This window comes from Ochotona princeps, chromosome 16 (assembly GCF_030435755.1).
Source record: "Ochotona princeps isolate mOchPri1 chromosome 16, mOchPri1.hap1, whole genome shotgun sequence".
Classification (NCBI taxonomy): domain Eukaryota; kingdom Metazoa; phylum Chordata; class Mammalia; order Lagomorpha; family Ochotonidae; genus Ochotona; species Ochotona princeps.
Genome location: NC_080847.1, coordinates 50,061,530 through 50,088,263, shown reverse-complemented (window position 1 = coordinate 50,088,263; position 26,734 = coordinate 50,061,530). Strand labels below are relative to the sequence as shown.

At 59.8% G+C, this 26,734-nt stretch overlaps 1 protein-coding gene across 1 annotated transcript in view; it reads left to right on the top strand.

Annotated features, from left to right (window-relative positions):
• Positions 1-26,734, top strand: part of FCGBP (Fc gamma binding protein) — a 67,789-nt gene that overhangs the window by 26,804 nt on the left and 14,251 nt on the right. Inside the window, exons 17-35 of the mRNA XM_058673924.1 lie at positions 207-777; positions 1,962-2,557; positions 2,998-3,568; positions 4,735-5,330; positions 5,771-6,341; positions 7,536-8,131; positions 8,572-9,142; positions 10,309-10,904; positions 11,345-11,915; positions 13,108-13,703; positions 14,144-14,714; positions 15,881-16,476; positions 16,917-17,487; positions 18,680-19,275; positions 19,716-20,286; positions 21,479-22,074; positions 22,515-23,085; positions 24,252-24,847; positions 25,288-25,858. Of these exons, the coding sequence (XP_058529907.1) occupies positions 207-777; positions 1,962-2,557; positions 2,998-3,568; positions 4,735-5,330; positions 5,771-6,341; positions 7,536-8,131; positions 8,572-9,142; positions 10,309-10,904; positions 11,345-11,915; positions 13,108-13,703; positions 14,144-14,714; positions 15,881-16,476; positions 16,917-17,487; positions 18,680-19,275; positions 19,716-20,286; positions 21,479-22,074; positions 22,515-23,085; positions 24,252-24,847; positions 25,288-25,858 (11,074 nt within the window). The remainder of the gene's footprint in view (positions 1-206; positions 778-1,961; positions 2,558-2,997; positions 3,569-4,734; positions 5,331-5,770; positions 6,342-7,535; positions 8,132-8,571; positions 9,143-10,308; positions 10,905-11,344; positions 11,916-13,107; positions 13,704-14,143; positions 14,715-15,880; positions 16,477-16,916; positions 17,488-18,679; positions 19,276-19,715; positions 20,287-21,478; positions 22,075-22,514; positions 23,086-24,251; positions 24,848-25,287; positions 25,859-26,734) is intronic.

The window sequence follows — 26,734 nt, the reverse complement described above, 5'->3', positions numbered from 1 at the left end:
AGCATGCTGGCTGAGAGGTGTGGGTTTCAGGTGCTGCCTGGAGAGTGAGGGGTTGGATGGCAGGGGTTCCAGGCAGGAGCAGCAGCAGGTGCCAAGGTGCATGGTGGGGCTGAGCACAGCCCGGACACATGGTAGCCACCCGCGCATGCAGGAAGACCGGCTAGCTGACCCTCCTCATCCTTCTGGTCTCCTCCCCTGTCTCCCAGGTGGATGGCGTGCTTCAGTACCCTCCGTTTGAGGCCGCTGGAGGGCGCGTGCAGGTGAACCGCCTGGGCAACAACGCCGTGGTCCACACCGACTTTGGCCTGACTGTCACCTTCAACTGGGATGCTCTAGTGACTGTCAAGGTGCCCAGCAGCTACACAGATGCCATGTGTGGTCTGTGCGGGAACTTCAACGAGGACCCCAACGACGACTTGACTCTGCGGAATGGCAGCCAAACGACTGATGCCACAGACTTTGGGAACAGCTGGCAGGAGGAGGAGACGGGCCCGGGCTGTGAAGCGACTGGATCCCCGGAATGTCCCAACCTGGACCAGATGGTGAACGACCAGGTGGAGAAGAAGGAGAAGTGTGGAATCCTGGCCGACCCCGACGGTCCCTTCCGGGAGTGTCACCAACACCTGGATCCCCAGGGCGCTGTGCACGACTGTGTCTATGACCTCTGCCTGGTACCAGACCAACCTGATCTGGCGTGTGACACATTGGTGGCATACGCTGCCGCGTGCCAGGCTGCCGGGGCCACCGTGTACCCCTGGAGGAACGAAACGTTTTGCCGTGAGTAGCCGCAGTGGCAGCTCTGTGTGTGTGTGTGTGTGTGTGTGTGTGTGCGTTGCCTGTGCGTGCTTGTGGGTAGGAGGTGGCAGCCCTCTGTCTGCCCGTTGACATGTGATGTCATCCGTTCCGTTCCTGCTTTAAGAGCCCCCTGATGTAGCCACTGTGATTATACTGAGCCTACAGACGAAAAGAGGGAGATTCGGAAGGTTGAGGTTCCAAGCCTGGGATGATGGCAACTCGAGTGTCCCAGAGGATTGGCATGCCGCCGATGTCTGGGAAGGACAGCTGACATCCCGTCAGTGGCACCTTGCCTGACTCCCACCTGACAGCTGTCACTCAGAGATGAAGCGGCAGTGCTACTGTTTTGAATAGCCCCAGCCCTAAGCAAGTCCTCCTGGTGCCCAGCTGGCCTGCCCCGCTCAGGAGAGCATCCTCGGTCACTCTGGGTGAGAGCCGGGCTGTGGCCATGGGCACAGACGTGGTCAGCCGAGACTTCTGCTCGCCCGGAAGGTTGGAGAACCACGTATTCCCGCCTGGACTCTGTTTCCGACCCATCGTCCTGTTGAGGTGTACCCTGGAGGCAGCAAGGGATGACTCATGCACTTGGGTGGGCACAGGGGTAGAAAGAGGCCTGGTGTGTGCCATGTGAAATTCTGGTTTGTCAAGAGCTGCTGTCTGAGACAGTGAAGGGTTTGGAATTTGGAGTGACCCGAGTGAGACAGGAGAGTTCTTCGAGAGGGGCACATGTTTCCTTCCGTTGTGCCGGTATTGGTTTAGTACTCTTGCAGCAGCTGTTAAGCTGCAACAAGTTGATATTACGAATGTGACCAAATCCTGCTTTCATTGCAATGCGGAAGGAAGACGCAAAGAGCGCCAGATGCATAGGCAGCATGTCCGTACACACGCAAGTGGATGTTTCAGTCTGGTCCCGTGTATCAGCTCAGAGCCAACTTGATGGGGCCTACGATGTTAGTCCAAAGTGCTGTTGGACTGAAACGAACGGTCATCATCAGTGTCCCAGCGGTCAAGCGTGTTCCCCAGGCCGCACTGGGCCATGGGGCGGCTCGTGGTGTGAGTGTTTCTGCGTGTGTGAGCGCGTGTGAGTGCACACGGAGGTGTGAGGGTCCCAGAGTGTACGTCGGAACGGGAAGTGTTGACGGATGGCCTCCCTGTCTCTGCTACAGCATCCAAGTGCCCAGAACACAGCCACTACGAGGTGTGTGCCCAAGGCTGCCAGCCCACCTGCGGGAACCTCACGGTGACCGGAGCCTGTGGCTCTGCGTGCTACGAGAGTTGTGTGTGCGACGATGGTTTTGTGCTCAGCGGCAACTCGTGCGTGGCCCCAGAATCCTGTGGCTGTGTTCACGATGGCATCTACCACCCGCCAGGCCAGACCTTCTACCCTGGCCCCGAGTGTGACTCCCTCTGCACCTGCCAGGCGGGAGGCCAGCTGTCCTGCGAGCCCTCCTCCTGTGGCCCACAGGAGATCTGCCAGGTGTCTGATGGTGTCTTGGGCTGCGTGCCCGTGAGTTCTGCCACCTGCCAGGCCTCTGGAGACCCACACTACGTGACCTTCGACGGCCGCCGCTACGACTTCATGGGCGCCTGTGTGTACCTGCTGGCGGGCACGTGCGGCTCAAACATGACGCTGCCCGAGTTCCGGGTGCTGGTGGAGAATGAGCATCGGGGCAGCCAGGCCGTGAGCTACACGGGCGCCGTGCGGGTGGAGGTGTACGGCGTGGAGTTGGTCATGAGCCGGCAGAAGCCAGGACAAGTGATGGTAAGCTAAGGGCAAAGGCAGGCAAATCCCTCAGGCTTGCAGGGGCAGTGAGTGGGTGTCGCTGCGTTTGAGGAAAGGGTGAGGGAATGGGAAAGGAGAAGGATTTTGGTGTGAAGGTCCTGGGTCGGGCTGAGCTGGGAGAGTTGCTGCTGGTGAGGAAAGTAGCAGGGCTGCAGCAGAGGAAGGGGAGGTGCGGGGCGAGCCGAGCTGTGGGGTGGTGGGAGGCAGGCGCAGAGCATGCTGGCTGAGAGGTGTGGGTTTCAGGTGCTGCCTGGAGAGTGAGGGGTTGGATGGCAGGGGTTCCAGGCAGGAGCAGCAGCAGGTGCCAAGGTGCATGGTGGGGCTGAGCACAGCCCGGACACATGGTAGCCACCCGCGCATGCAGGAAGACCAGCTAGCTGACCCTCCTCATCCTTCTGGTCTCCTCCCCTGTCTCCCAGGTGGATGGCGTGCTTCAGTACCCTCCGTTTGAGGCCGCTGGAGGGCGCGTGCAGGTGAACCGCCTGGGCAACAACGCCGTGGTCCACACCGACTTTGGCCTGACTGTCACCTTCAACTGGGATGCTCTAGTGACTGTCAAGGTGCCCAGCAGCTACACAGATGCCATGTGTGGTCTGTGCGGGAACTTCAACGAGGACCCCAACGACGACTTGACTCTGCGGAATGGCAGCCAAACGACTGATGCCACAGACTTTGGGAACAGCTGGCAGGAGGAGGAGACGGGCCCGGGCTGTGAAGCGACTGGATCCCCGGAATGTCCCAACCTGGACCAGATGGTGAACGACCAGGTGGAGAAGAAGGAGAAGTGTGGAATCCTGGCCGACCCCGACGGTCCCTTCCGGGAGTGTCACCAACACCTGGATCCCCAGGGCGCTGTGCACGACTGTGTCTATGACCTCTGCCTGGTACCAGACCAACCTGATCTGGCGTGTGACACATTGGTGGCATACGCTGCCGCGTGCCAGGCTGCCGGGGCCACCGTGTACCCCTGGAGGAACGAAACGTTTTGCCGTGAGTAGCCGCAGTGGCAGCTGTGTGTGTGTGTGCGTTGCCTGTGCGTGCTTGTGGGTAGGAGGTGGCAGCCTTCTGTCTGCCCGTTGACATGTGATGTCATCCGTTCCCTTCCTGCTTTAAGAGCCCCCTGATGTAGCCACTGTGATTATACTGAGCCTACAGACGAAAAGAGGGAGATTCGGAAGGTTGAGGTTCCAAGCCTGGGATGATGGCAACTCGAGTGTCCCAGAGGATTGGCATGCCGCCGATGTCTGGGAAGGACAGCTGACATCCCGTCAGTGGCACCTTGCCTGACTCCCACCTGACAGCTGTCACTCAGAGATGAAGCGGCAGTGCTACTGTTTTGAATAGCCCCAGCCCTAAGCAAGTCCTCCTGGTGCCCAGCTGGCCTGCCCCGCTCAGGAGAGCATCCTCGGTCACTCTGGGTGAGAGCCGGGCTGTGGCCATGGGCACAGACGTGGTCAGCCGAGACTTCTGCTCGCCCGGAAGGTTGGAGAACCACGTGTTCCCGCCTGGGCTCTGTTTCCGACCCATCGTCCCGTTGAGGTGCACCCTGGAGGCAGCAAGGGATGACTCATGCACTTGGGTGGGCACAGGGGTAGAAAGAGGCCTGGTGTGTGCCATGTGAAATTCTGGTTTGTCAAGAGCTGCTGTCTGAGACAGTGAAGGGTTTGGAATTTGGATTGACCCGAGTGAGACAGGAGAGTTCTTCGAGAGGGGCACATGTTTCCTTCCGTTGTGCCGGTATTGGTTTAGTACTCTTGCAGCAGCTGTTAAGCTGCAACAAGTTGATATTACGAATGTGACCAAATCCTGCTTTCATTGCAATGCGGAAGGAAGACGCAAAGAGCGCCAGATGCATAGGCAGCATGTCCGTACACACGCAAGTGGATGTTTCAGTCTGGTCCCGTGTATCAGCTCAGAGCCAACTTGATGGGGCCTACGATGTTAGTCCAAAGTGCTGTTGGACTGAAACGAACAGTCATCATCAGTGTCCCAGCGGTCAAGCGTGTTCCCCAGGCCGCACTGGGCCATGGGGCGGCTCGTGGTGTGAGTGTTTCTGCGTGTGTGAGCGCGTGTGAGTGCACACGGAGGTGTGAGGGTCCCAGAGTGTACGTCGGAACGGGAAGTGTTGACGGATGGCCTCCCTGTCTCTGCTACAGCATCCAAGTGCCCAGAACACAGCCACTACGAGGTGTGTGCCCAAGGCTGCCAGCCCACCTGCGGGAACCTCACGGTGACCGGAGCCTGTGGCTCTGCGTGCTACGAGAGTTGTGTGTGCGACGATGGTTTTGTGCTCAGCGGCAACTCGTGCGTGGCCCCAGAATCCTGTGGCTGTGTTCACGATGGCATCTACCACCCGCCAGGCCAGACCTTCTACCCTGGCCCCGAGTGTGACTCCCTCTGCACCTGCCAGGCGGGAGGCCAGCTGTCCTGCGAGCCCTCCTCCTGTGGCCCACAGGAGATCTGCCAGGTGTCTGATGGTGTCTTGGGCTGCGTGCCCGTGAGTTCTGCCACCTGCCAGGCCTCTGGAGACCCACACTACGTGACCTTCGACGGCCGCCGCTACGACTTCATGGGCGCCTGTGTGTACCTGCTGGCGGGCACGTGCGGCTCAAACATGACGCTGCCCGAGTTCCGGGTGCTGGTGGAGAATGAGCATCGGGGCAGCCAGGCCGTGAGCTACACGGGCGCCGTGCGGGTGGAGGTGTACGGCGTGGAGTTGGTCATGAGCCGGCAGAAGCCAGGACAAGTGATGGTAAGCTAAGGGCAAAGGCAGGCAAATCCCTCAGGCTTGCAGGGGCAGTGAGTGGGTGTCGCTGCGTTTGAGGAAAGGGTGAGGGAATGGGAAAGGAGAAGGATTTTGGTGTGAAGGTCCTGGGTCGGGCTGAGCTGGGAGAGTTGCTGCTGGTGAGGAAAGTAGCAGGGCTGCAGCAGAGGAAGGGGAGGTGCGGGGCGAGCCGAGCTGTGGGGTGGTGGGAGGCAGGCGCAGAGCATGCTGGCTGAGAGGTGTGGGTTTCAGGTGCTGCCTGGAGAGTGAGGGGTTGGATGGCAGGGGTTCCAGGCAGGAGCAGCAGCAGGTGCCAAGGTGCATGGTGGGGCTGAGCACAGCCCGGACACATGGTAGCCACCCGCGCATGCAGGAAGACCAGCTAGCTGACCCTCCTCATCCTTCTGGTCTCCTCCCCTGTCTCCCAGGTGGATGGCGTGCTTCAGTACCCTCCGTTTGAGGCCGCTGGAGGGCGCGTGCAGGTGAACCGCCTGGGCAACAACGCCGTGGTCCACACCGACTTTGGCCTGACTGTCACCTTCAACTGGGATGCTCTAGTGACTGTCAAGGTGCCCAGCAGCTACACAGATGCCATGTGTGGTCTGTGCGGGAACTTCAACGAGGACCCCAACGACGACTTGACTCTGCGGAATGGCAGCCAAACGACTGATGCCACAGACTTTGGGAACAGCTGGCAGGAGGAGGAGACGGGCCCGGGCTGTGAAGCGACTGGATCCCCGGAATGTCCCAACCTGGACCAGATGGTGAACGACCAGGTGGAGAAGAAGGAGAAGTGTGGAATCCTGGCCGACCCCGACGGTCCCTTCCGGGAGTGTCACCAACACCTGGATCCCCAGGGCGCTGTGCGCGACTGTGTCTATGACCTCTGCCTGGTACCAGACCAACCTGATCTGGCTTGTGACACATTGGTGGCATACGCTGCCGCGTGCCAGGCTGCCGGGGCCACCGTGTACCCCTGGAGGAACGAAACGTTTTGCCGTGAGTAGCCGCAGTGGCAGCTCTGTGTGTGTGTGTGTGTGTGTGTGTGTGTGTGTGTGTGTGCGTTGCCTGTGCGTGCTTGTGGGTAGGAGGTGGCAGCCCTCTGTCTGCCCGTTGACATGTGATGTCATCCGTTCCGTTCCTGCTTTAAGAGCCCCCTGATGTAGCCACTGTGATTATACTGAGCCTACAGACGAAAAGAGGGAGATTCGGAAGGTTGAGGTTCCAAGCCTGGGATGATGGCAACTCGAGTGTCCCAGAGGATTGGCATGCCGCCGATGTCTGGGAAGGACAGCTGACATCCCGTCAGTGGCACCTTGCCTGACTCCCACCTGACAGCTGTCACTCAGAGATGAAGCGGCAGTGCTACTGTTTTGAATAGCCCCAGCCCTAAGCAAGTCCTCCTGGTGCCCAGCTGGCCTGCCCCGCTCAGGAGAGCATCCTCGGTCACTCTGGGTGAGAGCCGGGCTGTGGCCATGGGCACAGACGTGGTCAGCCGAGACTTCTGCTCGCCCGGAAGGTTGGAGAACCACGTATTCCCGCCTGGGCTCTGTTTCCGACCCATCGTCCTGTTGAGGTGTACCCTGGAGGCAGCAAGGGATGACTCATGCACTTGGGTGGGCACAGGGGTAGAAAGAGGCCTGGTGTGTGCCATGTGAAATTCTGGTTTGTCAAGAGCTGCTGTCTGAGACAGTGAAGGGTTTGGAATTTGGAGTGACCCGAGTGAGACAGGAGAGTTCTTCGAGAGGGGCACATGTTTCCTTCCGTTGTGCCGGTATTGGTTTAGTACTCTTGCAGCAGCTGTAAAGCTGCAACAAGTTGATATTACGAATGTGACCAAATCCTGCTTTCATTGCAATGCGGAAGGAAGACGCAAAGAGCGCCAGATGCATAGGCAGCATGTCCGTACACACGCAAGTGGATGTTTCAGTCTGGTCCCGTGTATCAGCTCAGAGCCAACTTGATGGGGCCTACGATGTTAGTCCAAAGTGCTGTTGGACTGAAACGAACGGTCATCATCAGTGTCCCAGCGGTCAAGCGTGTTCCCCAGGCCGCACTGGGCCATGGGGCGGCTCGTGGTGTGAGTGTTTCTGCGTGTGTGAGCGCGTGTGAGTGCACACGGAGGTGTGAGGGTCCCAGAGTGTACGTCGGAACGGGAAGTGTTGACGGATGGCCTCCCTGTCTCTGCTACAGCATCCAAGTGCCCAGAACACAGCCACTACGAGGTGTGTGCCCAAGGCTGCCAGCCCACCTGCGGGAACCTCACGGTGACCGGAGCCTGTGGCTCTGCGTGCTACGAGAGTTGTGTGTGCGACGATGGTTTTGTGCTCAGCGGCAACTCGTGCGTGGCCCCAGAATCCTGTGGCTGTGTTCACGATGGCATCTACCACCCGCCAGGCCAGACCTTCTACCCTGGCCCCGAGTGTGACTCCCTCTGCACCTGCCAGGCGGGAGGCCAGCTGTCCTGCGAGCCCTCCTCCTGTGGCCCACAGGAGATCTGCCAGGTGTCTGATGGTGTCTTGGGCTGCGTGCCCGTGAGTTCTGCCACCTGCCAGGCCTCTGGAGACCCACACTACGTGACCTTCGACGGCCGCCGCTACGACTTCATGGGCGCCTGTGTGTACCTGCTGGCGGGCACGTGCGGCTCAAACATGACGCTGCCCGAGTTCCGGGTGCTGGTGGAGAATGAGCATCGGGGCAGCCAGGCCGTGAGCTACACGGGCGCCGTGCGGGTGGAGGTGTACGGCGTGGAGTTGGTCATGAGCCGGCAGAAGCCAGGACAAGTGATGGTAAGCTAAGGGCAAAGGCAGGCAAATCCCTCAGGCTTGCAGGGGCAGTGAGTGGGTGTCGCTGCGTTTGAGGAAAGGGTGAGGGAATGGGAAAGGAGAAGGATTTTGGTGTGAAGGTCCTGGGTCGGGCTGAGCTGGGAGAGTTGCTGCTGGTGAGGAAAGTAGCAGGGCTGCAGCAGAGGAAGGGGAGGTGCGGGGCGAGCCGAGCTGTGGGGTGGTGGGAGGCAGGCGCAGAGCATGCTGGCTGAGAGGTGTGGGTTTCAGGTGCTGCCTGGAGAGTGAGGGGTTGGATGGCAGGGGTTCCAGGCAGGAGCAGCAGCAGGTGCCAAGGTGCATGGTGGGGCTGAGCACAGCCCGGACACATGGTAGCCACCCGCGCATGCAGGAAGACCAGCTAGCTGACCCTCCTCATCCTTCTGGTCTCCTCCCCTGTCTCCCAGGTGGATGGCGTGCTTCAGTACCCTCCGTTTGAGGCCGCTGGAGGGCGCGTGCAGGTGAACCGCCTGGGCAACAACGCCGTGGTCCACACCGACTTTGGCCTGACTGTCACCTTCAACTGGGATGCTCTAGTGACTGTCAAGGTGCCCAGCAGCTACACAGATGCCATGTGTGGTCTGTGCGGGAACTTCAACGAGGACCCCAACGACGACTTGACTCTGCGGAATGGCAGCCAAACGACTGATGCCACAGACTTTGGGAACAGCTGGCAGGAGGAGGAGACGGGCCCGGGCTGTGAAGCGACTGGATCCCCGGAATGTCCCAACCTGGACCAGATGGTGAACGACCAGGTGGAGAAGAAGGAGAAGTGTGGAATCCTGGCCGACCCCGACGGTCCCTTCCGGGAGTGTCACCAACACCTGGATCCCCAGGGCGCTGTGCGCGACTGTGTCTATGACCTCTGCCTGGTACCAGACCAACCTGATCTGGCGTGTGACACATTGGTGGCATACGCTGCCGCGTGCCAGGCTGCCGGGGCCACCGTGTACCCCTGGAGGAACGAAACGTTTTGCCGTGAGTAGCCGCAGTGGCAGCTGTGTGTGTGTGTGCGTTGCCTGTGCGTGCTTGTGGGTAGGAGGTGGCAGCCTTCTGTCTGCCCGTTGACATGTGATGTCATCCGTTCCCTTCCTGCTTTAAGAGCCCCCTGATGTAGCCACTGTGATTATACTGAGCCTACAGACGAAAAGAGGGAGATTCGGAAGGTTGAGGTTCCAAGCCTGGGATGATGGCAACTCGAGTGTCCCAGAGGATTGGCATGCCGCCGATGTCTGGGAAGGACAGCTGACATCCCGTCAGTGGCACCTTGCCTGACTCCCACCTGACAGCTGTCACTCAGAGATGAAGCGGCAGTGCTACTGTTTTGAATAGCCCCAGCCCTAAGCAAGTCCTCCTGGTGCCCAGCTGGCCTGCCCCGCTCAGGAGAGCATCCTCGGTCACTCTGGGTGAGAGACGGGCTGTGGCCATGGGCACAGACGTGGTCAGCCGAGACTTCTGCTCGCCCGGAAGGTTGGAGAACCACGTGTTCCCGCCTGGGCTCTGTTTCCGACCCATCGTCCCGTTGAGGTGCACCCTGGAGGCAGCAAGGGATGACTCATGCACTTGGGTGGGCACAGGGGTAGAAAGAGGCCTGGTGTGTGCCATGTGAAATTCTGGTTTGTCAAGAGCTGCTGTCTGAGACAGTGAAGGGTTTGGAATTTGGAGTGACCCGAGTGAGACAGGAGAGTTCTTCGAGAGGGGCACATGTTTCCTTCCGTTGTGCCGGTATTGGTTTAGTACTCTTGCAGCAGCTGTTAAGCTGCAACAAGTTGATATTACGAATGTGACCAAATCCTGCTTTCATTGCAATGCGGAAGGAAGACGCAAAGAGCGCCAGATGCATAGGCAGCATGTCCGTACACACGCAAGTGGATGTTTCAGTCTGGTCCCGTGTATCAGCTCAGAGCCAACTTGATGGGGCCTACGATGTTAGTCCAAAGTGCTGTTGGACTGAAACGAACAGTCATCATCAGTGTCCCAGCGGTCAAGCGTGTTCCCCAGGCCGCACTGGGCCATGGGGCGGCTCGTGGTGTGAGTGTTTCTGCGTGTGTGAGCGCGTGTGAGTGCACACGGAGGTGTGAGGGTCCCAGAGTGTACGTCGGAACGGGAAGTGTTGACGGATGGCCTCCCTGTCTCTGCTACAGCATCCAAGTGCCCAGAACACAGCCACTACGAGGTGTGTGCCCAAGGCTGCCAGCCCACCTGCGGGAACCTCACGGTGACCGGAGCCTGTGGCTCTGCGTGCTACGAGAGTTGTGTGTGCGACGATGGTTTTGTGCTCAGCGGCAACTCGTGCGTGGCCCCAGAATCCTGTGGCTGTGTTCACGATGGCATCTACCACCCGCCAGGCCAGACCTTCTACCCTGGCCCCGAGTGTGACTCCCTCTGCACCTGCCAGGCGGGAGGCCAGCTGTCCTGCGAGCCCTCCTCCTGTGGCCCACAGGAGATCTGCCAGGTGTCTGATGGTGTCTTGGGCTGCGTGCCCGTGAGTTCTGCCACCTGCCAGGCCTCTGGAGATCCACACTACGTGACCTTCGACGGCCGCCGCTACGACTTCATGGGCGCCTGTGTGTACCTGCTGGCGGGCACGTGCGGCTCAAACATGACGCTGCCCGAGTTCCGGGTGCTGGTGGAGAATGAGCATCGGGGCAGCCAGGCCGTGAGCTACACGGGCGCCGTGCGGGTGGAGGTGTACGGCGTGGAGTTGGTCATGAGCCGGCAGAAGCCAGGACAAGTGATGGTAAGCTAAGGGCAAAGGCAGGCAAATCCCTCAGGCTTGCAGGGGCAGTGAGTGGGTGTCGCTGCGTTTGAGGAAAGGGTGAGGGAATGGGAAAGGAGAAGGATTTTGGTGTGAAGGTCCTGGGTCGGGCTGAGCTGGGAGAGTTGCTGCTGGTGAGGAAAGTAGCAGGGCTGCAGCAGAGGAAGGGGAGGTGCGGGGCGAGCCGAGCTGTGGGGTGGTGGGAGGCAGGCGCAGAGCATGCTGGCTGAGAGGTGTGGGTTTCAGGTGCTGCCTGGAGAGTGAGGGGTTGGATGGCAGGGGTTCCAGGCAGGAGCAGCAGCAGGTGCCAAGGTGCATGGTGGGGCTGAGCACAGCCCGGACACATGGTAGCCACCCGCGCATGCAGGAAGACCAGCTAGCTGACCCTCCTCATCCTTCTGGTCTCCTCCCCTGTCTCCCAGGTGGATGGCGTGCTTCAGTACCCTCCGTTTGAGGCCGCTGGAGGGCGCGTGCAGGTGAACCGCCTGGGCAACAACGCCGTGGTCCACACCGACTTTGGCCTGACTGTCACCTTCAACTGGGATGCTCTAGTGACTGTCAAGGTGCCCAGCAGCTACACAGATGCCATGTGTGGTCTGTGCGGGAACTTCAACGAGGACCCCAACGACGACTTGACTCTGCGGAATGGCAGCCAAACGACTGATGCCACAGACTTTGGGAACAGCTGGCAGGAGGAGGAGACGGGCCCGGGCTGTGAAGCGACTGGATCCCCGGAATGTCCCAACCTGGACCAGATGGTGAACGACCAGGTGGAGAAGAAGGAGAAGTGTGGAATCCTGGCCGACCCCGACGGTCCCTTCCGGGAGTGTCACCAACACCTGGATCCCCAGGGCGCTGTGCACGACTGTGTCTATGACCTCTGCCTGGTACCAGACCAACCTGATCTGGCGTGTGACACATTGGTGGCATACGCTGCCGCGTGCCAGGCTGCCGGGGCCACCGTGTACCCCTGGAGGAACGAAACGTTTTGCCGTGAGTAGCCGCAGTGGCAGCTCTGTGTGTGTGTGTGTGTGTGTGTGTGTGTGTGTGTGTGCGTTGCCTGTGCGTGCTTGTGGGTAGGAGGTGGCAGCCCTCTGTCTGCCCGTTGACATGTGATGTCATCCGTTCCGTTCCTGCTTTAAGAGCCCCCTGATGTAGCCACTGTGATTATACTGAGCCTACAGACGAAAAGAGGGAGATTCGGAAGGTTGAGGTTCCAAGCCTGGGATGATGGCAACTCGAGTGTCCCAGAGGATTGGCATGCCGCCGATGTCTGGGAAGGACAGCTGACATCCCGTCAGTGGCACCTTGCCTGACTCCCACCTGACAGCTGTCACTCAGAGATGAAGCGGCAGTGCTACTGTTTTGAATAGCCCCAGCCCTAAGCAAGTCCTCCTGGTGCCCAGCTGGCCTGCCCCGCTCAGGAGAGCATCCTCGGTCACTCTGGGTGAGAGCCGGGCTGTGGCCATGGGCACAGACGTGGTCAGCCGAGACTTCTGCTCGCCCGGAAGGTTGGAGAACCACGTATTCCCGCCTGGGCTCTGTTTCCGACCCATCGTCCTGTTGAGGTGTACCCTGGAGGCAGCAAGGGATGACTCATGCACTTGGGTGGGCACAGGGGTAGAAAGAGGCCTGGTGTGTGCCATGTGAAATTCTGGTTTGTCAAGAGCTGCTGTCTGAGACAGTGAAGGGTTTGGAATTTGGAGTGACCCGAGTGAGACAGGAGAGTTCTTCGAGAGGGGCACATGTTTCCTTCCGTTGTGCCGGTATTGGTTTAGTACTCTTGCAGCAGCTGTAAAGCTGCAACAAGTTGATATTACGAATGTGACCAAATCCTGCTTTCATTGCAATGCGGAAGGAAGACGCAAAGAGCGCCAGATGCATAGGCAGCATGTCCGTACACACGCAAGTGGATGTTTCAGTCTGGTCCCGTGTATCAGCTCAGAGCCAACTTGATGGGGCCTACGATGTTAGTCCAAAGTGCTGTTGGACTGAAACGAACGGTCATCATCAGTGTCCCAGCGGTCAAGCGTGTTCCCCAGGCCGCACTGGGCCATGGGGCGGCTCGTGGTGTGAGTGTTTCTGCGTGTGTGAGCGCGTGTGAGTGCACACGGAGGTGTGAGGGTCCCAGAGTGTACGTCGGAACGGGAAGTGTTGACGGATGGCCTCCCTGTCTCTGCTACAGCATCCAAGTGCCCAGAACACAGCCACTACGAGGTGTGTGCCCAAGGCTGCCAGCCCACCTGCGGGAACCTCACGGTGACCGGAGCCTGTGGCTCTGCGTGCTACGAGAGTTGTGTGTGCGACGATGGTTTTGTGCTCAGCGGCAACTCGTGCGTGGCCCCAGAATCCTGTGGCTGTGTTCACGATGGCATCTACCACCCGCCAGGCCAGACCTTCTACCCTGGCCCCGAGTGTGACTCCCTCTGCACCTGCCAGGCGGGAGGCCAGCTGTCCTGCGAGCCCTCCTCCTGTGGCCCACAGGAGATCTGCCAGGTGTCTGATGGTGTCTTGGGCTGCGTGCCCGTGAGTTCTGCCACCTGCCAGGCCTCTGGAGACCCACACTACGTGACCTTCGACGGCCGCCGCTACGACTTCATGGGCGCCTGTGTGTACCTGCTGGCGGGCACGTGCGGCTCAAACATGACGCTGCCCGAGTTCCGGGTGCTGGTGGAGAATGAGCATCGGGGCAGCCAGGCCGTGAGCTACACGGGCGCCGTGCGGGTGGAGGTGTACGGCGTGGAGTTGGTCATGAGCCGGCAGAAGCCAGGACAAGTGATGGTAAGCTAAGGGCAAAGGCAGGCAAATCCCTCAGGCTTGCAGGGGCAGTGAGTGGGTGTCGCTGCGTTTGAGGAAAGGGTGAGGGAATGGGAAAGGAGAAGGATTTTGGTGTGAAGGTCCTGGGTCGGGCTGAGCTGGGAGAGTTGCTGCTGGTGAGGAAAGTAGCAGGGCTGCAGCAGAGGAAGGGGAGGTGCGGGGCGAGCCGAGCTGTGGGGTGGTGGGAGGCAGGCGCAGAGCATGCTGGCTGAGAGGTGTGGGTTTCAGGTGCTGCCTGGAGAGTGAGGGGTTGGATGGCAGGGGTTCCAGGCAGGAGCAGCAGCAGGTGCCAAGGTGCATGGTGGGGCTGAGCACAGCCCGGACACATGGTAGCCACCCGCGCATGCAGGAAGACCAGCTAGCTGACCCTCCTCATCCTTCTGGTCTCCTCCCCTGTCTCCCAGGTGGATGGCGTGCTTCAGTACCCTCCGTTTGAGGCCGCTGGAGGGCGCGTGCAGGTGAACCGCCTGGGCAACAACGCCGTGGTCCACACCGACTTTGGCCTGACTGTCACCTTCAACTGGGATGCTCTAGTGACTGTCAAGGTGCCCAGCAGCTACACAGATGCCATGTGTGGTCTGTGCGGGAACTTCAACGAGGACCCCAACGACGACTTGACTCTGCGGAATGGCAGCCAAACGACTGATGCCACAGACTTTGGGAACAGCTGGCAGGAGGAGGAGACGGGCCCGGGCTGTGAAGCGACTGGATCCCCGGAATGTCCCAACCTGGACCAGATGGTGAACGACCAGGTGGAGAAGAAGGAGAAGTGTGGAATCCTGGCCGACCCCGACGGTCCCTTCCGGGAGTGTCACCAACACCTGGATCCCCAGGGCGCTGTGCGCGACTGTGTCTATGACCTCTGCCTGGTACCAGACCAACCTGATCTGGCGTGTGACACATTGGTGGCATACGCTGCCGCGTGCCAGGCTGCCGGGGCCACCGTGTACCCCTGGAGGAACGAAACGTTTTGCCGTGAGTAGCCGCAGTGGCAGCTCTGTGTGTGTGTGCGTTGCCTGTGCGTGCTTGTGGGTAGGAGGTGGCAGCCTTCTGTCTGCCCGTTGACATGTGATGTCATCCGTTCCCTTCCTGCTTTAAGAGCCCCCTGATGTAGCCACTGTGATTATACTGAGCCTACAGACGAAAAGAGGGAGATTCGGAAGGTTGAGGTTCCAAGCCTGGGATGATGGCAACTCGAGTGTCCCAGAGGATTGGCATGCCGCTGATGTCTGGGAAGGACAGCTGACATCCCATCAGTGGCACCTTGCCTGACTCCCACCTGACAGCTGTCACTCAGAGATGAAGCGGCAGTGCTACTGTTTTGAATAGCCCCAGCCCTAAGCAAGTCCTCCTGGTGCCCAGCTGGCCTGCCCCGCTCAGGAGAGCATCCTCGGTCACTCTGGGTGAGAGACGGGCTGTGGCCATGGGCACAGACGTGGTCAGCCGAGACTTCTGCTCGCCCGGAAGGTTGGAGAACCACGTGTTCCCGCCTGGGCTCTGTTTCCGACCCATCGTCCTGTTGAGGTGCACCCTGGAGGCAGCAAGGGATGACTCATGCACTTGGGTGGGCACAGGGGTAGAAAGAGGCCTGGTGTGTGCCATGTGAAATTCTGGTTTGTCAAGAGCTGCTGTCTGAGACAGTGAAGGGTTTGGAATTTGGATTGACCCGAGTGAGACAGGAGAGTTCTTCGAGAGGGGCACATGTTTCCTTCCGTTGTGCCGGTATTGGTTTAGTACTCTTGCAGCAGCTGTTAAGCTGCAACAAGTTGATATTACGAATGTGACCAAATCCTGCTTTCATTGCAATGCGGAAGGAAGACGCAAAGAGCGCCAGATGCATAGGCAGCATGTCCGTACACACGCAAGTGGATGTTTCAGTCTGGTCCCGTGTATCAGCTCAGAGCCAACTTGATGGGGCCTACGATGTTAGTCCAAAGTGCTGTTGGACTGAAACGAACAGTCATCATCAGTGTCCCAGCGGTCAAGCGTGTTCCCCAGGCCGCACTGGGCCATGGGGCGGCTCGTGGTGTGAGTGTTTCTGCGTGTGTGAGCGCGTGTGAGTGCACACGGAGGTGTGAGGGTCCCAGAGTGTACGTCGGAACGGGAAGTGTTGACGGATGGCCTCCCTGTCTCTGCTACAGCATCCAAGTGCCCAGAACACAGCCACTACGAGGTGTGTGCCCAAGGCTGCCAGCCCACCTGCGGGAACCTCACGGTGACCGGAGCCTGTGGCTCTGCGTGCTACGAGAGTTGTGTGTGCGACGATGGTTTTGTGCTCAGCGGCAACTCGTGCGTGGCCCCAGAATCCTGTGGCTGTGTTCACGATGGCATCTACCACCCGCCAGGCCAGACCTTCTACCCTGGCCCCGAGTGTGACTCCCTCTGCACCTGCCAGGCGGGAGGCCAGCTGTCCTGCGAGCCCTCCTCCTGTGGCCCACAGGAGATCTGCCAGGTGTCTGATGGTGTCTTGGGCTGCGTGCCCGTGAGTTCTGCCACCTGCCAGGCCTCTGGAGACCCACACTACGTGACCTTCGACGGCCGCCGCTACGACTTCATGGGCGCCTGTGTGTACCTGCTGGCGGGCACGTGCGGCTCAAACATGACGCTGCCCGAGTTCCGGGTGCTGGTGGAGAATGAGCATCGGGGCAGCCAGGCCGTGAGCTACACGGGCGCCGTGCGGGTGGAGGTGTACGGCGTGGAGTTGGTCATGAGCCGGCAGAAGCCAGGACAAGTGATGGTAAGCTAAGGGCAAAGGCAGGCAAATCCCTCAGGCTTGCAGGGGCAGTGAGTGGGTGTCGCTGCGTTTGAGGAAAGGGTGAGGGAATGGGAAAGGAGAAGGATTTTGGTGTGAAGGTCCTGGGTCGGGCTGAGCTGGGAGAGTTGCTGCTGGTGAGGAAAGTAGCAGGGCTGCAGCAGAGGAAGGGGAGGTGCGGGGCGAGCCGAGCTGTGGGGTGGTGGGAGGCAGGCGCAGAGCATGCTGGCTGAGAGGTGTGGGTTTCAGGTGCTGCCTGGAGAGTGAGGGGTTGGATGGCAGGGGTTCCAGGCAGGAGCAGCAGCAGGTGCCAAGGTGCATGGTGGGGCTGAGCACAGCCCGGACACATGGTAGCCACCCGCGCATGCAGGAAGACCAGCTAGCTGACCCTCCTCATCCTTCTGGTCTCCTCCCCTGTCTCCCAGGTGGATGGCGTGCTTCAGTACCCTCCGTTTGAGGCCGCTGGAGGGCGCGTGCAGGTGAACCGCCTGGGCAACAACGCCGTGGTCCACACCGACTTTGGCCTGACTGTCACCTTCAACTGGGATGCTCTAGTGACTGTCAAGGTGCCCAGCAGCTACACAGATGCCATGTGTGGTCTGTGCGGGAACTTCAACGAGGACCCCAACGACGACTTGACTCTGCGGAATGGCAGCCAAACGACTGATGCCACAGACTTTGGGAACAGCTGGCAGGAGGAGGAGACGGGCCCGGGCTGTGAAGCGACTGGATCCCCGGAATGTCCCAACCTGGACCAGATGGTGAACGACCAGGTGGAGAAGAAGGAGAAGTGTGGAATCCTGGCCGACCCCGACGGTCCCTTCCGGGAGTGTCACCAACACCTGGATCCCCAGGGCGCTGTGCACGACTGTGTCTATGACCTCTGCCTGGTACCAGACCAACCTGATCTGGCGTGTGACACATTGGTGGCATACGCTGCCGCGTGCCAGGCTGCCGGGGCCACCGTGTACCCCTGGAGGAACGAAACGTTTTGCCGTGAGTAGCCGCAGTGGCAGCTCTGTGTGTGTGTGTGTGTGTGTGTGTGTGTGTGTGTGTGTGCGTTGCCTGTGCGTGCTTGTGGGTAGGAGGTGGCAGCCCTCTGTCTGCCCGTTGACATGTGATGTCATCCGTTCCGTTCCTGCTTTAAGAGCCCCCTGATGTAGCCACTGTGATTATACTGAGCCTACAGACGAAAAGAGGGAGATTCGGAAGGTTGAGGTTCCAAGCCTGGGATGATGGCAACTCGAGTGTCCCAGAGGATTGGCATGCCGCCGATGTCTGGGAAGGACAGCTGACATCCCGTCAGTGGCACCTTGCCTGACTCCCACCTGACAGCTGTCACTCAGAGATGAAGCGGCAGTGCTACTGTTTTGAATAGCCCCAGCCCTAAGCAAGTCCTCCTGGTGCCCAGCTGGCCTGCCCCGCTCAGGAGAGCATCCTCGGTCACTCTGGGTGAGAGCCGGGCTGTGGCCATGGGCACAGACGTGGTCAGCCGAGACTTCTGCTCGCCCGGAAGGTTGGAGAACCACGTATTCCCGCCTGGGCTGTTTCCGACCCATCGTCCTGTTGAGGTGTACCCTGGAGGCAGCAAGGGATGACTCATGCACTTGGGTGGGCACAGGGGTAGAAAGAGGCCTGGTGTGTGCCATGTGAAATTCTGGTTTGTCAAGAGCTGCTGTCTGAGACAGTGAAGGGTTTGGAATTTGGAGTGACCCAAGTGAGACAGGAGAGTTCTTCGAGAGGGGCACATGTTTCCTTCCGTTGTGCCGGTATTGGTTTAGTACTCTTGCAGCAGCTGTAAAGCTGCAACAAGTTGATATTACGAATGTGACCAAATCCTGCTTTCATTGCAATGCGGAAGGAAGACGCAAAGAGCGCCAGATGCATAGGCAGCATGTCCGTACACACGCAAGTGGATGTTTCAGTCTGGTCCCGTGTATCAGCTCAGAGCCAACTTGATGGGGCCTACGATGTTAGTCCAAAGTGCTGTTGGACTGAAACGAACGGTCATCATCAGTGTCCCAGCGGTCAAGCGTGTTCCCCAGGCCGCACTGGGCCATGGGGCGGCTCGTGGTGTGAGTGTTTCTGCGTGTGTGAGCGCGTGTGAGTGCACACGGAGGTGTGAGGGTCCCAGAGTGTACGTCGGAACGGGAAGTGTTGACGGATGGCCTCCCTGTCTCTGCTACAGCATCCAAGTGCCCAGAACACAGCCACTACGAGGTGTGTGCCCAAGGCTGCCAGCCCACCTGCGGGAACCTCACGGTGACCGGAGCCTGTGGCTCTGCGTGCTACGAGAGTTGTGTGTGCGACGATGGTTTTGTGCTCAGCGGCAACTCGTGCGTGGCCCCAGAATCCTGTGGCTGTGTTCACGATGGCATCTACCACCCGCCAGGCCAGACCTTCTACCCTGGCCCCGAGTGTGACTCCCTCTGCACCTGCCAGGCGGGAGGCCAGCTGTCCTGCGAGCCCTCCTCCTGTGGCCCACAGGAGATCTGCCAGGTGTCTGATGGTGTCTTGGGCTGCGTGCCCGTGAGTTCTGCCACCTGCCAGGCCTCTGGAGACCCACACTACGTGACCTTCGACGGCCGCCGCTACGACTTCATGGGCGCCTGTGTGTACCTGCTGGCGGGCACGTGCGGCTCAAACATGACGCTGCCCGAGTTCCGGGTGCTGGTGGAGAATGAGCATCGGGGCAGCCAGGCCGTGAGCTACACGGGCGCCGTGCGGGTGGAGGTGTACGGCGTGGAGTTGGTCATGAGCCGGCAGAAGCCAGGACAAGTGATGGTAAGCTAAGGGCAAAGGCAGGCAAATCCCTCAGGCTTGCAGGGGCAGTGAGTGGGTGTCGCTGCGTTTGAGGAAAGGGTGAGGGAATGGGAAAGGAGAAGGATTTTGGTGTGAAGGTCCTGGGTCGGGCTGAGCTGGGAGAGTTGCTGCTGGTGAGGAAAGTAGCAGGGCTGCAGCAGAGGAAGGGGAGGTGCGGGGCGAGCCGAGCTGTGGGGTGGTGGGAGGCAGGCGCAGAGCATGCTGGCTGAGAGGTGTGGGTTTCAGGTGCTGCCTGGAGAGTGAGGGGTTGGATGGCAGGGGTTCCAGGCAGGAGCAGCAGCAGGTGCCAAGGTGCATGGTGGGGCTGAGCACAGCCCGGACACATGGTAGCCACCCGCGCATGCAGGAAGACCAGCTAGCTGACCCTCCTCATCCTTCTGGTCTCCTCCCCTGTCTCCCAGGTGGATGGCGTGCTTCAGTACCCTCCGTTTGAGGCCGCTGGAGGGCGCGTGCAGGTGAACCGCCTGGGCAACAACGCCGTGGTCCACACCGACTTTGGCCTGACTGTCACCTTCAACTGGGATGCTCTAGTGACTGTCAAGGTGCCCAGCAGCTACACAGATGCCATGTGTGGTCTGTGCGGGAACTTCAACGAGGACCCCAACGACGACTTGACTCTGCGGAATGGCAGCCAAACGACTGATGCCACAGACTTTGGGAACAGCTGGCAGGAGGAGGAGACGGGCCCGGGCTGTGAAGCGACTGGATCCCCGGAATGTCCCAACCTGGACCAGATGGTGAACGACCAGGTGGAGAAGAAGGAGAAGTGTGGAATCCTGGCCGACCCCGACGGTCCCTTCCGGGAGTGTCACCAACACCTGGATCCCCAGGGCGCTGTGCACGACTGTGTCTATGACCTCTGCCTGGTACCAGACCAACCTGATCTGGCGTGTGACACATTGGTGGCATACGCTGCCGCGTGCCAGGCTGCCGGGGCCACCGTGTACCCCTGGAGGAACGAAACGTTTTGCCGTGAGTAGCCGCAGTGGCAGCTCTGTGTGTGTGTGTGTGTGTGTGTGTGTGTGTGTGTGTGTGCGTTGCCTGTGCGTGCTTGTGGGTAGGAGGTGGCAGCCCTCTGTCTGCCCGTTGACATGTGATGTCATCCGTTCCGTTCCTGCTTTAAGAGCCCCCTGATGTAGCCACTGTGATTATACTGAGCCTACAGACGAAAAGAGGGAGATTCGGAAGGTTGAGGTTCCAAGCCTGGGATGATGGCAACTCGAGTGTCCCAGAGGATTGGCATGCCGCCGATGTCTGGGAAGGACAGCTGACATCCCGTCAGTGGCACCTTGCCTGACTCCCACCTGACAGCTGTCACTCAGAGATGAAGCGGCAGTGCTACTGTTTTGAATAGCCCCAGCCCTAAGCAAGTCCTCCTGGTGCCCAGCTGGCCTGCCCCGCTCAGGAGAGCATCCTCGGTCACTCTGGGTGAGAGCCGGGCTGTGGCCATGGGCACAGACGTGGTCAGCCGAGACTTCTGCTCGCCCGGAAGGTTGGAGAACCACGTATTCCCGCCTGGGCTGTTTCCGACCCATCGTCCTGTTGAGGTGTACCCTGGAGGCAGCAAGGGATGACTCATGCACTTGGGTGGGCACAGGGGTAGAAAGAGGCCTGGTGTGTGCCATGTGAAATTCTGGTTTGTCAAGAGCTGCTGTCTGAGACAGTGAAGGGTTTGGAATTTGGAGTGACCCAAGTGAGACAGGAGAGTTCTTCGAGAGGGGCACATGTTTCCTTCCGTTGTGCCGGTATTGGTTTAGTACTCTTGCAGCAGCTGTAAAGCTGCAACAAGTTGATATTACGAATGTGACCAAATCCTGCTTTCATTGCAATGCGGAAGGAAGACGCAAAGAGCGCCAGATGCATAGGCAGCATGTCCGTACACACGCAAGTGGATGTTTCAGTCTGGTCCCGTGTATCAGCTCAGAGCCAACTTGATGGGGCCTACGATGTTAGTCCAAAGTGCTGTTGGACTGAAACGAACGGTCATCATCAGTGTCCCAGCGGTCAAGCGTGTTCCCCAGGCCGCACTGGGCCATGGGGCGGCTCGTGGTGTGAGTGTTTCTGCGTGTGTGAGCACGTGTGAGTGCACACGGAGGTGTGAGGGTCCCAGAGTGTACGTCGGAACGGGAAGTGTTGACGGATGGCCTCCCTGTCTCTGCTACAGCATCCAAGTGCCCAGAACACAGCCACTACGAGGTGTGTGCCCAAGGCTGCCAGCCCACCTGCGGGAACCTCACGGTGACCGGAGCCTGTGGCTCTGCGTGCTACGAGAGTTGTGTGTGCGACGATGGTTTTGTGCTCAGCGGCAACTCGTGCGTGGCCCCAGAATCCTGTGGCTGTGTTCACGATGGCATCTACCACCCGCCAGGCCAGACCTTCTACCCTGGCCCCGAGTGTGACTCCCTCTGCACCTGCCAGGCGGGAGGCCAGCTGTCCTGCGAGCCCTCCTCCTGTGGCCCACAGGAGATCTGCCAGGTGTCTGATGGTGTCTTGGGCTGCGTGCCCGTGAGTTCTGCCACCTGCCAGGCCTCTGGAGACCCACACTACGTGACCTTCGACGGCCGCCGCTACGACTTCATGGGCGCCTGTGTGTACCTGCTGGCGGGCACGTGCGGCTCAAACATGACGCTGCCCGAGTTCCGGGTGCTGGTGGAGAATGAGCATCGGGGCAGCCAGGCCGTGAGCTACACGGGCGCCGTGCGGGTGGAGGTGTACGGCGTGGAGTTGGTCATGAGCCGGCAGAAGCCAGGACAAGTGATGGTAAGCTAAGGGCAAAGGCAGGCAAATCCCTCAGGCTTGCAGGGGCAGTGAGTGGGTGTCGCTGCGTTTGAGGAAAGGGTGAGGGAATGGGAAAGGAGAAGGATTTTGGTGTGAAGGTCCTGGGTCGGGCTGAGCTGGGAGAGTTGCTGCTGGTGAGGAAAGTAGCAGGGCTGCAGCAGAGGAAGGGGAGGTGCGGGGCGAGCCGAGCTGTGGGGTGGTGGGAGGCAGGCGCAGAGCATGCTGGCTGAGAGGTGTGGGTTTCAGGTGCTGCCTGGAGAGTGAGGGGTTGGATGGCAGGGGTTCCAGGCAGGAGCAGCAGCAGGTGCCAAGGTGCATGGTGGGGCTGAGCACAGCCCGGACACATGGTAGCCACCCGCGCATGCAGGAAGACCAGCTAGCTGACCCTCCTCATCCTTCTGGTCTCCTCCCCTGTCTCCCAGGTGGATGGCGTGCTTCAGTACCCTCCGTTTGAGGCCGCTGGAGGGCGCGCGCAGGTGAACCGCCTGGGCAACAACGCCGTGGTCCACACCGACTTTGGCCTGACTGTCACCTTCAACTGGGATGCTCTAGTGACTGTCAAGGTGCCCAGCAGCTACACAGATGCCATGTGTGGTCTGTGCGGGAACTTCAACGAGGACCCCAACGACGACTTGACTCTGCGGAATGGCAGCCAAACGACTGATGCCACAGACTTTGGGAACAGCTGGCAGGAGGAGGAGACGGGCCCGGGCTGTGAAGCGACTGGATCCCCGGAATGTCCCAACCTGGACCAGATGGTGAACGACCAGGTGGAGAAGAAGGAGAAGTGTGGAATCCTGGCCGACCCCGACGGTCCCTTCCGGGAGTGTCACCAACACCTGGATCCCCAGGGCGCTGTGCACGACTGTGTCTATGACCTCTGCCTGGTACCAGACCAACCTGATCTGGCGTGTGACACATTGGTGGCATACGCTGCCGCGTGCCAGGCTGCCGGGGCCACCGTGTACCCCTGGAGGAACGAAACGTTTTGCCGTGAGTAGCCGCAGTGGCAGCTCTGTGTGTGTGTGCGTTGCCTGTGCGTGCTTGTGGGTAGGAGGTGGCAGCCTTCTGTCTGCCCGTTGACATGTGATGTCATCCGTTCCCTTCCTGCTTTAAGAGCCCCCTGATGTAGCCACTGTGATTATACTGAGCCTACAGACGAAAAGAGGGAGATTCGGAAGGTTGAGGTTCCAAGCCTGGGATGATGGCAACTCGAGTGTCCCAGAGGATTGGCATGCCGCTGATGTCTGGGAAGGACAGCTGACATCCCATCAGTGGCACCTTGCCTGACTCCCACCTGACAGCTGTCACTCAGAGATGAAGCGGCAGTGCTACTGTTTTGAATAGCCCCAGCCCTAAGCAAGTCCTCCTGGTGCCCAGCTGGCCTGCCCCGCTCAGGAGAGCATCCTCGGTCACTCTGGGTGAGAGACGGGCTGTGGCCATGGGCACAGACGTGGTCAGCCGAGACTTCTGCTCGCCCGGAAGGTTGGAGAACCACGTGTTCCCGCCTGGGCTCTGTTTCCGACCCATCGTCCCGTTGAGGTGCACCCTGGAGGCAGCAAGGGATGACTCATGCACTTGGGTGGGCACAGGGGTAGAAAGAGGCCTGGTGTGTGCCATGTGAAATTCTGGTTTGTCAAGAGCTGCTGTCTGAGACAGTGAAGGGTTTGGAATTTGGATTGACCCGAGTGAGACAGGAGAGTTCTTCGAGAGGGGCACATGTTTCCTTCCGTTGTGCCGGTATTGGTTTAGTACTCTTGCAGCAGCTGTTAAGCTGCAACAAGTTGATATTACGAATGTGACCAAATCCTGCTTTCATTGCAATGCGGAAGGAAGACGCAAAGAGCGCCAGATGCATAGGCAGCATGTCCGTACACACGCAAGTGGATGTTTCAGTCTGGTCCCGTGTATCAGCTCAGAGCCAACTTGATGGGGCCTACGATGTTAGTCCAAAGTGCTGTTGGACTGAAACGAACAGTCATCATCAGTGTCCCAGCGGTCAAGCGTGTTCCCCAGGCCGCACTGGGCCATGGGGCGGCTCGTGGTGTGAGTGTTTCTGCGTGTGTGAGCGCGTGTGAGTGCACACGGAGGTGTGAGGGTCCCAGAGTGTACGTCGGAACGGGAAGTGTTGACGGATGGCCTCCCTGTCTCTGCTACAGCATCCAAGTGCCCAGAACACAGCCACTACGAGGTGTGTGCCCAAGGCTGCCAGCCCACCTGCGGGAACCTCACGGTGACCGGAGCCTGTGGCTCTGCGTGCTACGAGAGTTGTGTGTGCGACGATGGTTTTGTGCTCAGCGGCAACTCGTGCGTGGCCCCAGAATCCTGTGGCTGTGTTCACGATGGCATCTACCACCCGCCAGGCCAGACCTTCTACCCTGGCCCCGAGTGTGACTCCCTCTGCACCTGCCAGGCGGGAGGCCAGCTGTCCTGCGAGCCCTCCTCCTGTGGCCCACAGGAGATCTGCCAGGTGTCTGATGGTGTCTTGGGCTGCGTGCCCGTGAGTTCTGCCACCTGCCAGGCCTCTGGAGACCCACACTACGTGACCTTCGACGGCCGCCGCTACGACTTCATGGGCGCCTGTGTGTACCTGCTGGCGGGCACGTGCGGCTCAAACATGACGCTGCCCGAGTTCCGGGTGCTGGTGGAGAATGAGCATCGGGGCAGCCAGGCCGTGAGCTACACGGGCGCCGTGCGGGTGGAGGTGTACGGCGTGGAGTTGGTCATGAGCCGGCAGAAGCCAGGACAAGTGATGGTAAGCTAAGGGCAAAGGCAGGCAAATCCCTCAGGCTTGCAGGGGCAGTGAGTGGGTGTCGCTGCGTTTGAGGAAAGGGTGAGGGAATGGGAAAGGAGAAGGATTTTGGTGTGAAGGTCCTGGGTCGGGCTGAGCTGGGAGAGTTGCTGCTGGTGAGGAAAGTAGCAGGGCTGCAGCAGAGGAAGGGGAGGTGCGGGGCGAGCCGAGCTGTGGGGTGGTGGGAGGCAGGCGCAGAGCATGCTGGCTGAGAGGTGTGGGTTTCAGGTGCTGCCTGGAGAGTGAGGGGTTGGATGGCAGGGGTTCCAGGCAGGAGCAGCAGCAGGTGCCAAGGTGCATGGTGGGGCTGAGCACAGCCCGGACACATGGTAGCCACCCGCGCATGCAGGAAGACCAGCTAGCTGACCCTCCTCATCCTTCTGGTCTCCTCCCCTGTCTCCCAGGTGGATGGCGTGCTTCAGTACCCTCCGTTTGAGGCCGCTGGAGGGCGCGCGCAGGTGAACCGCCTGGGCAACAACGCCGTGGTCCACACCGACTTTGGCCTGACTGTCACCTTCAACTGGGATGCTCTAGTGACTGTCAAGGTGCCCAGCAGCTACACAGATGCCATGTGTGGTCTGTGCGGGAACTTCAACGAGGACCCCAACGACGACTTGACTCTGCGGAATGGCAGCCAAACGACTGATGCCACAGACTTTGGGAACAGCTGGCAGGAGGAGGAGACGGGCCCGGGCTGTGAAGCGACTGGATCCCCGGAATGTCCCAACCTGGACCAGATGGTGAACGACCAGGTGGAGAAGAAGGAGAAGTGTGGAATCCTGGCCGACCCCGACGGTCCCTTCCGGGAGTGTCACCAACACCTGGATCCCCAGGGCGCTGTGCACGACTGTGTCTATGACCTCTGCCTGGTACCAGACCAACCTGATCTGGCGTGTGACACATTGGTGGCATACGCTGCCGCGTGCCAGGCTGCCGGGGCCACCGTGTACCCCTGGAGGAACGAAACGTTTTGCCGTGAGTAGCCGCAGTGGCAGCTGTGTGTGTGTGTGTGTTGCCTGTGCGTGCTTGTGGGTAGGAGGTGGCAGCCTTCTGTCTGCCCGTTGACATGTGATGTCATCCGTTCCGTTCCTGCTTTAAGAGCCCCCTGATGTAGCCACTGTGATTATACTGAGCCTACAGACGAAAAGAGGGAGATTCGGAAGGTTGAGGTTCCAAGCCTGGGATGATGGCAACTCGAGTGTCCCAGAGGATTGGCATGCCGCCGATGTCTGGGAAGGACAGCTGACATCCCGTCAGTGGCACCTTGCCTGACTCCCACCTGACAGCTGTCACTCAGAGATGAAGCGGCAGTGCTACTGTTTTGAATAGCCCCAGCCCTAAGCAAGTCCTCCTGGTGCCCAGCTGGCCTGCCCCGCTCAGGAGAGCATCCTCGGTCACTCTGGGTGAGAGACGGGCTGTGGCCATGGGCACAGACGTGGTCAGCCGAGACTTCTGCTCGCCCGGAAGGTTGGAGAACCACGTGTTCCCGCCTGGGCTCTGTTTCCGACCCATCGTCCCGTTGAGGTGCACCCTGGAGGCAGCAAGGGATGACTCATGCACTTGGGTGGGCACAGGGGTAGAAAGAGGCCTGGTGTGTGCCATGTGAAATTCTGGTTTGTCAAGAGCTGCTGTCTGAGACAGTGAAGGGTTTGGAATTTGGATTGACCTGAGTGAGACAGGAGAGTTCTTCGAGAGGGGCACATGTTTCCTTCCGTTGTGCCGGTATTGGTTTAGTACTCTTGCAGCAGCTGTAAAGCTGCAACAAGTTGATATTACGAATGTGACCAAATCCTGCTTTCATTGCAATGCGGAAGGAAGACGCAAAGAGCGCCAGATGCATAGGCAGCATGT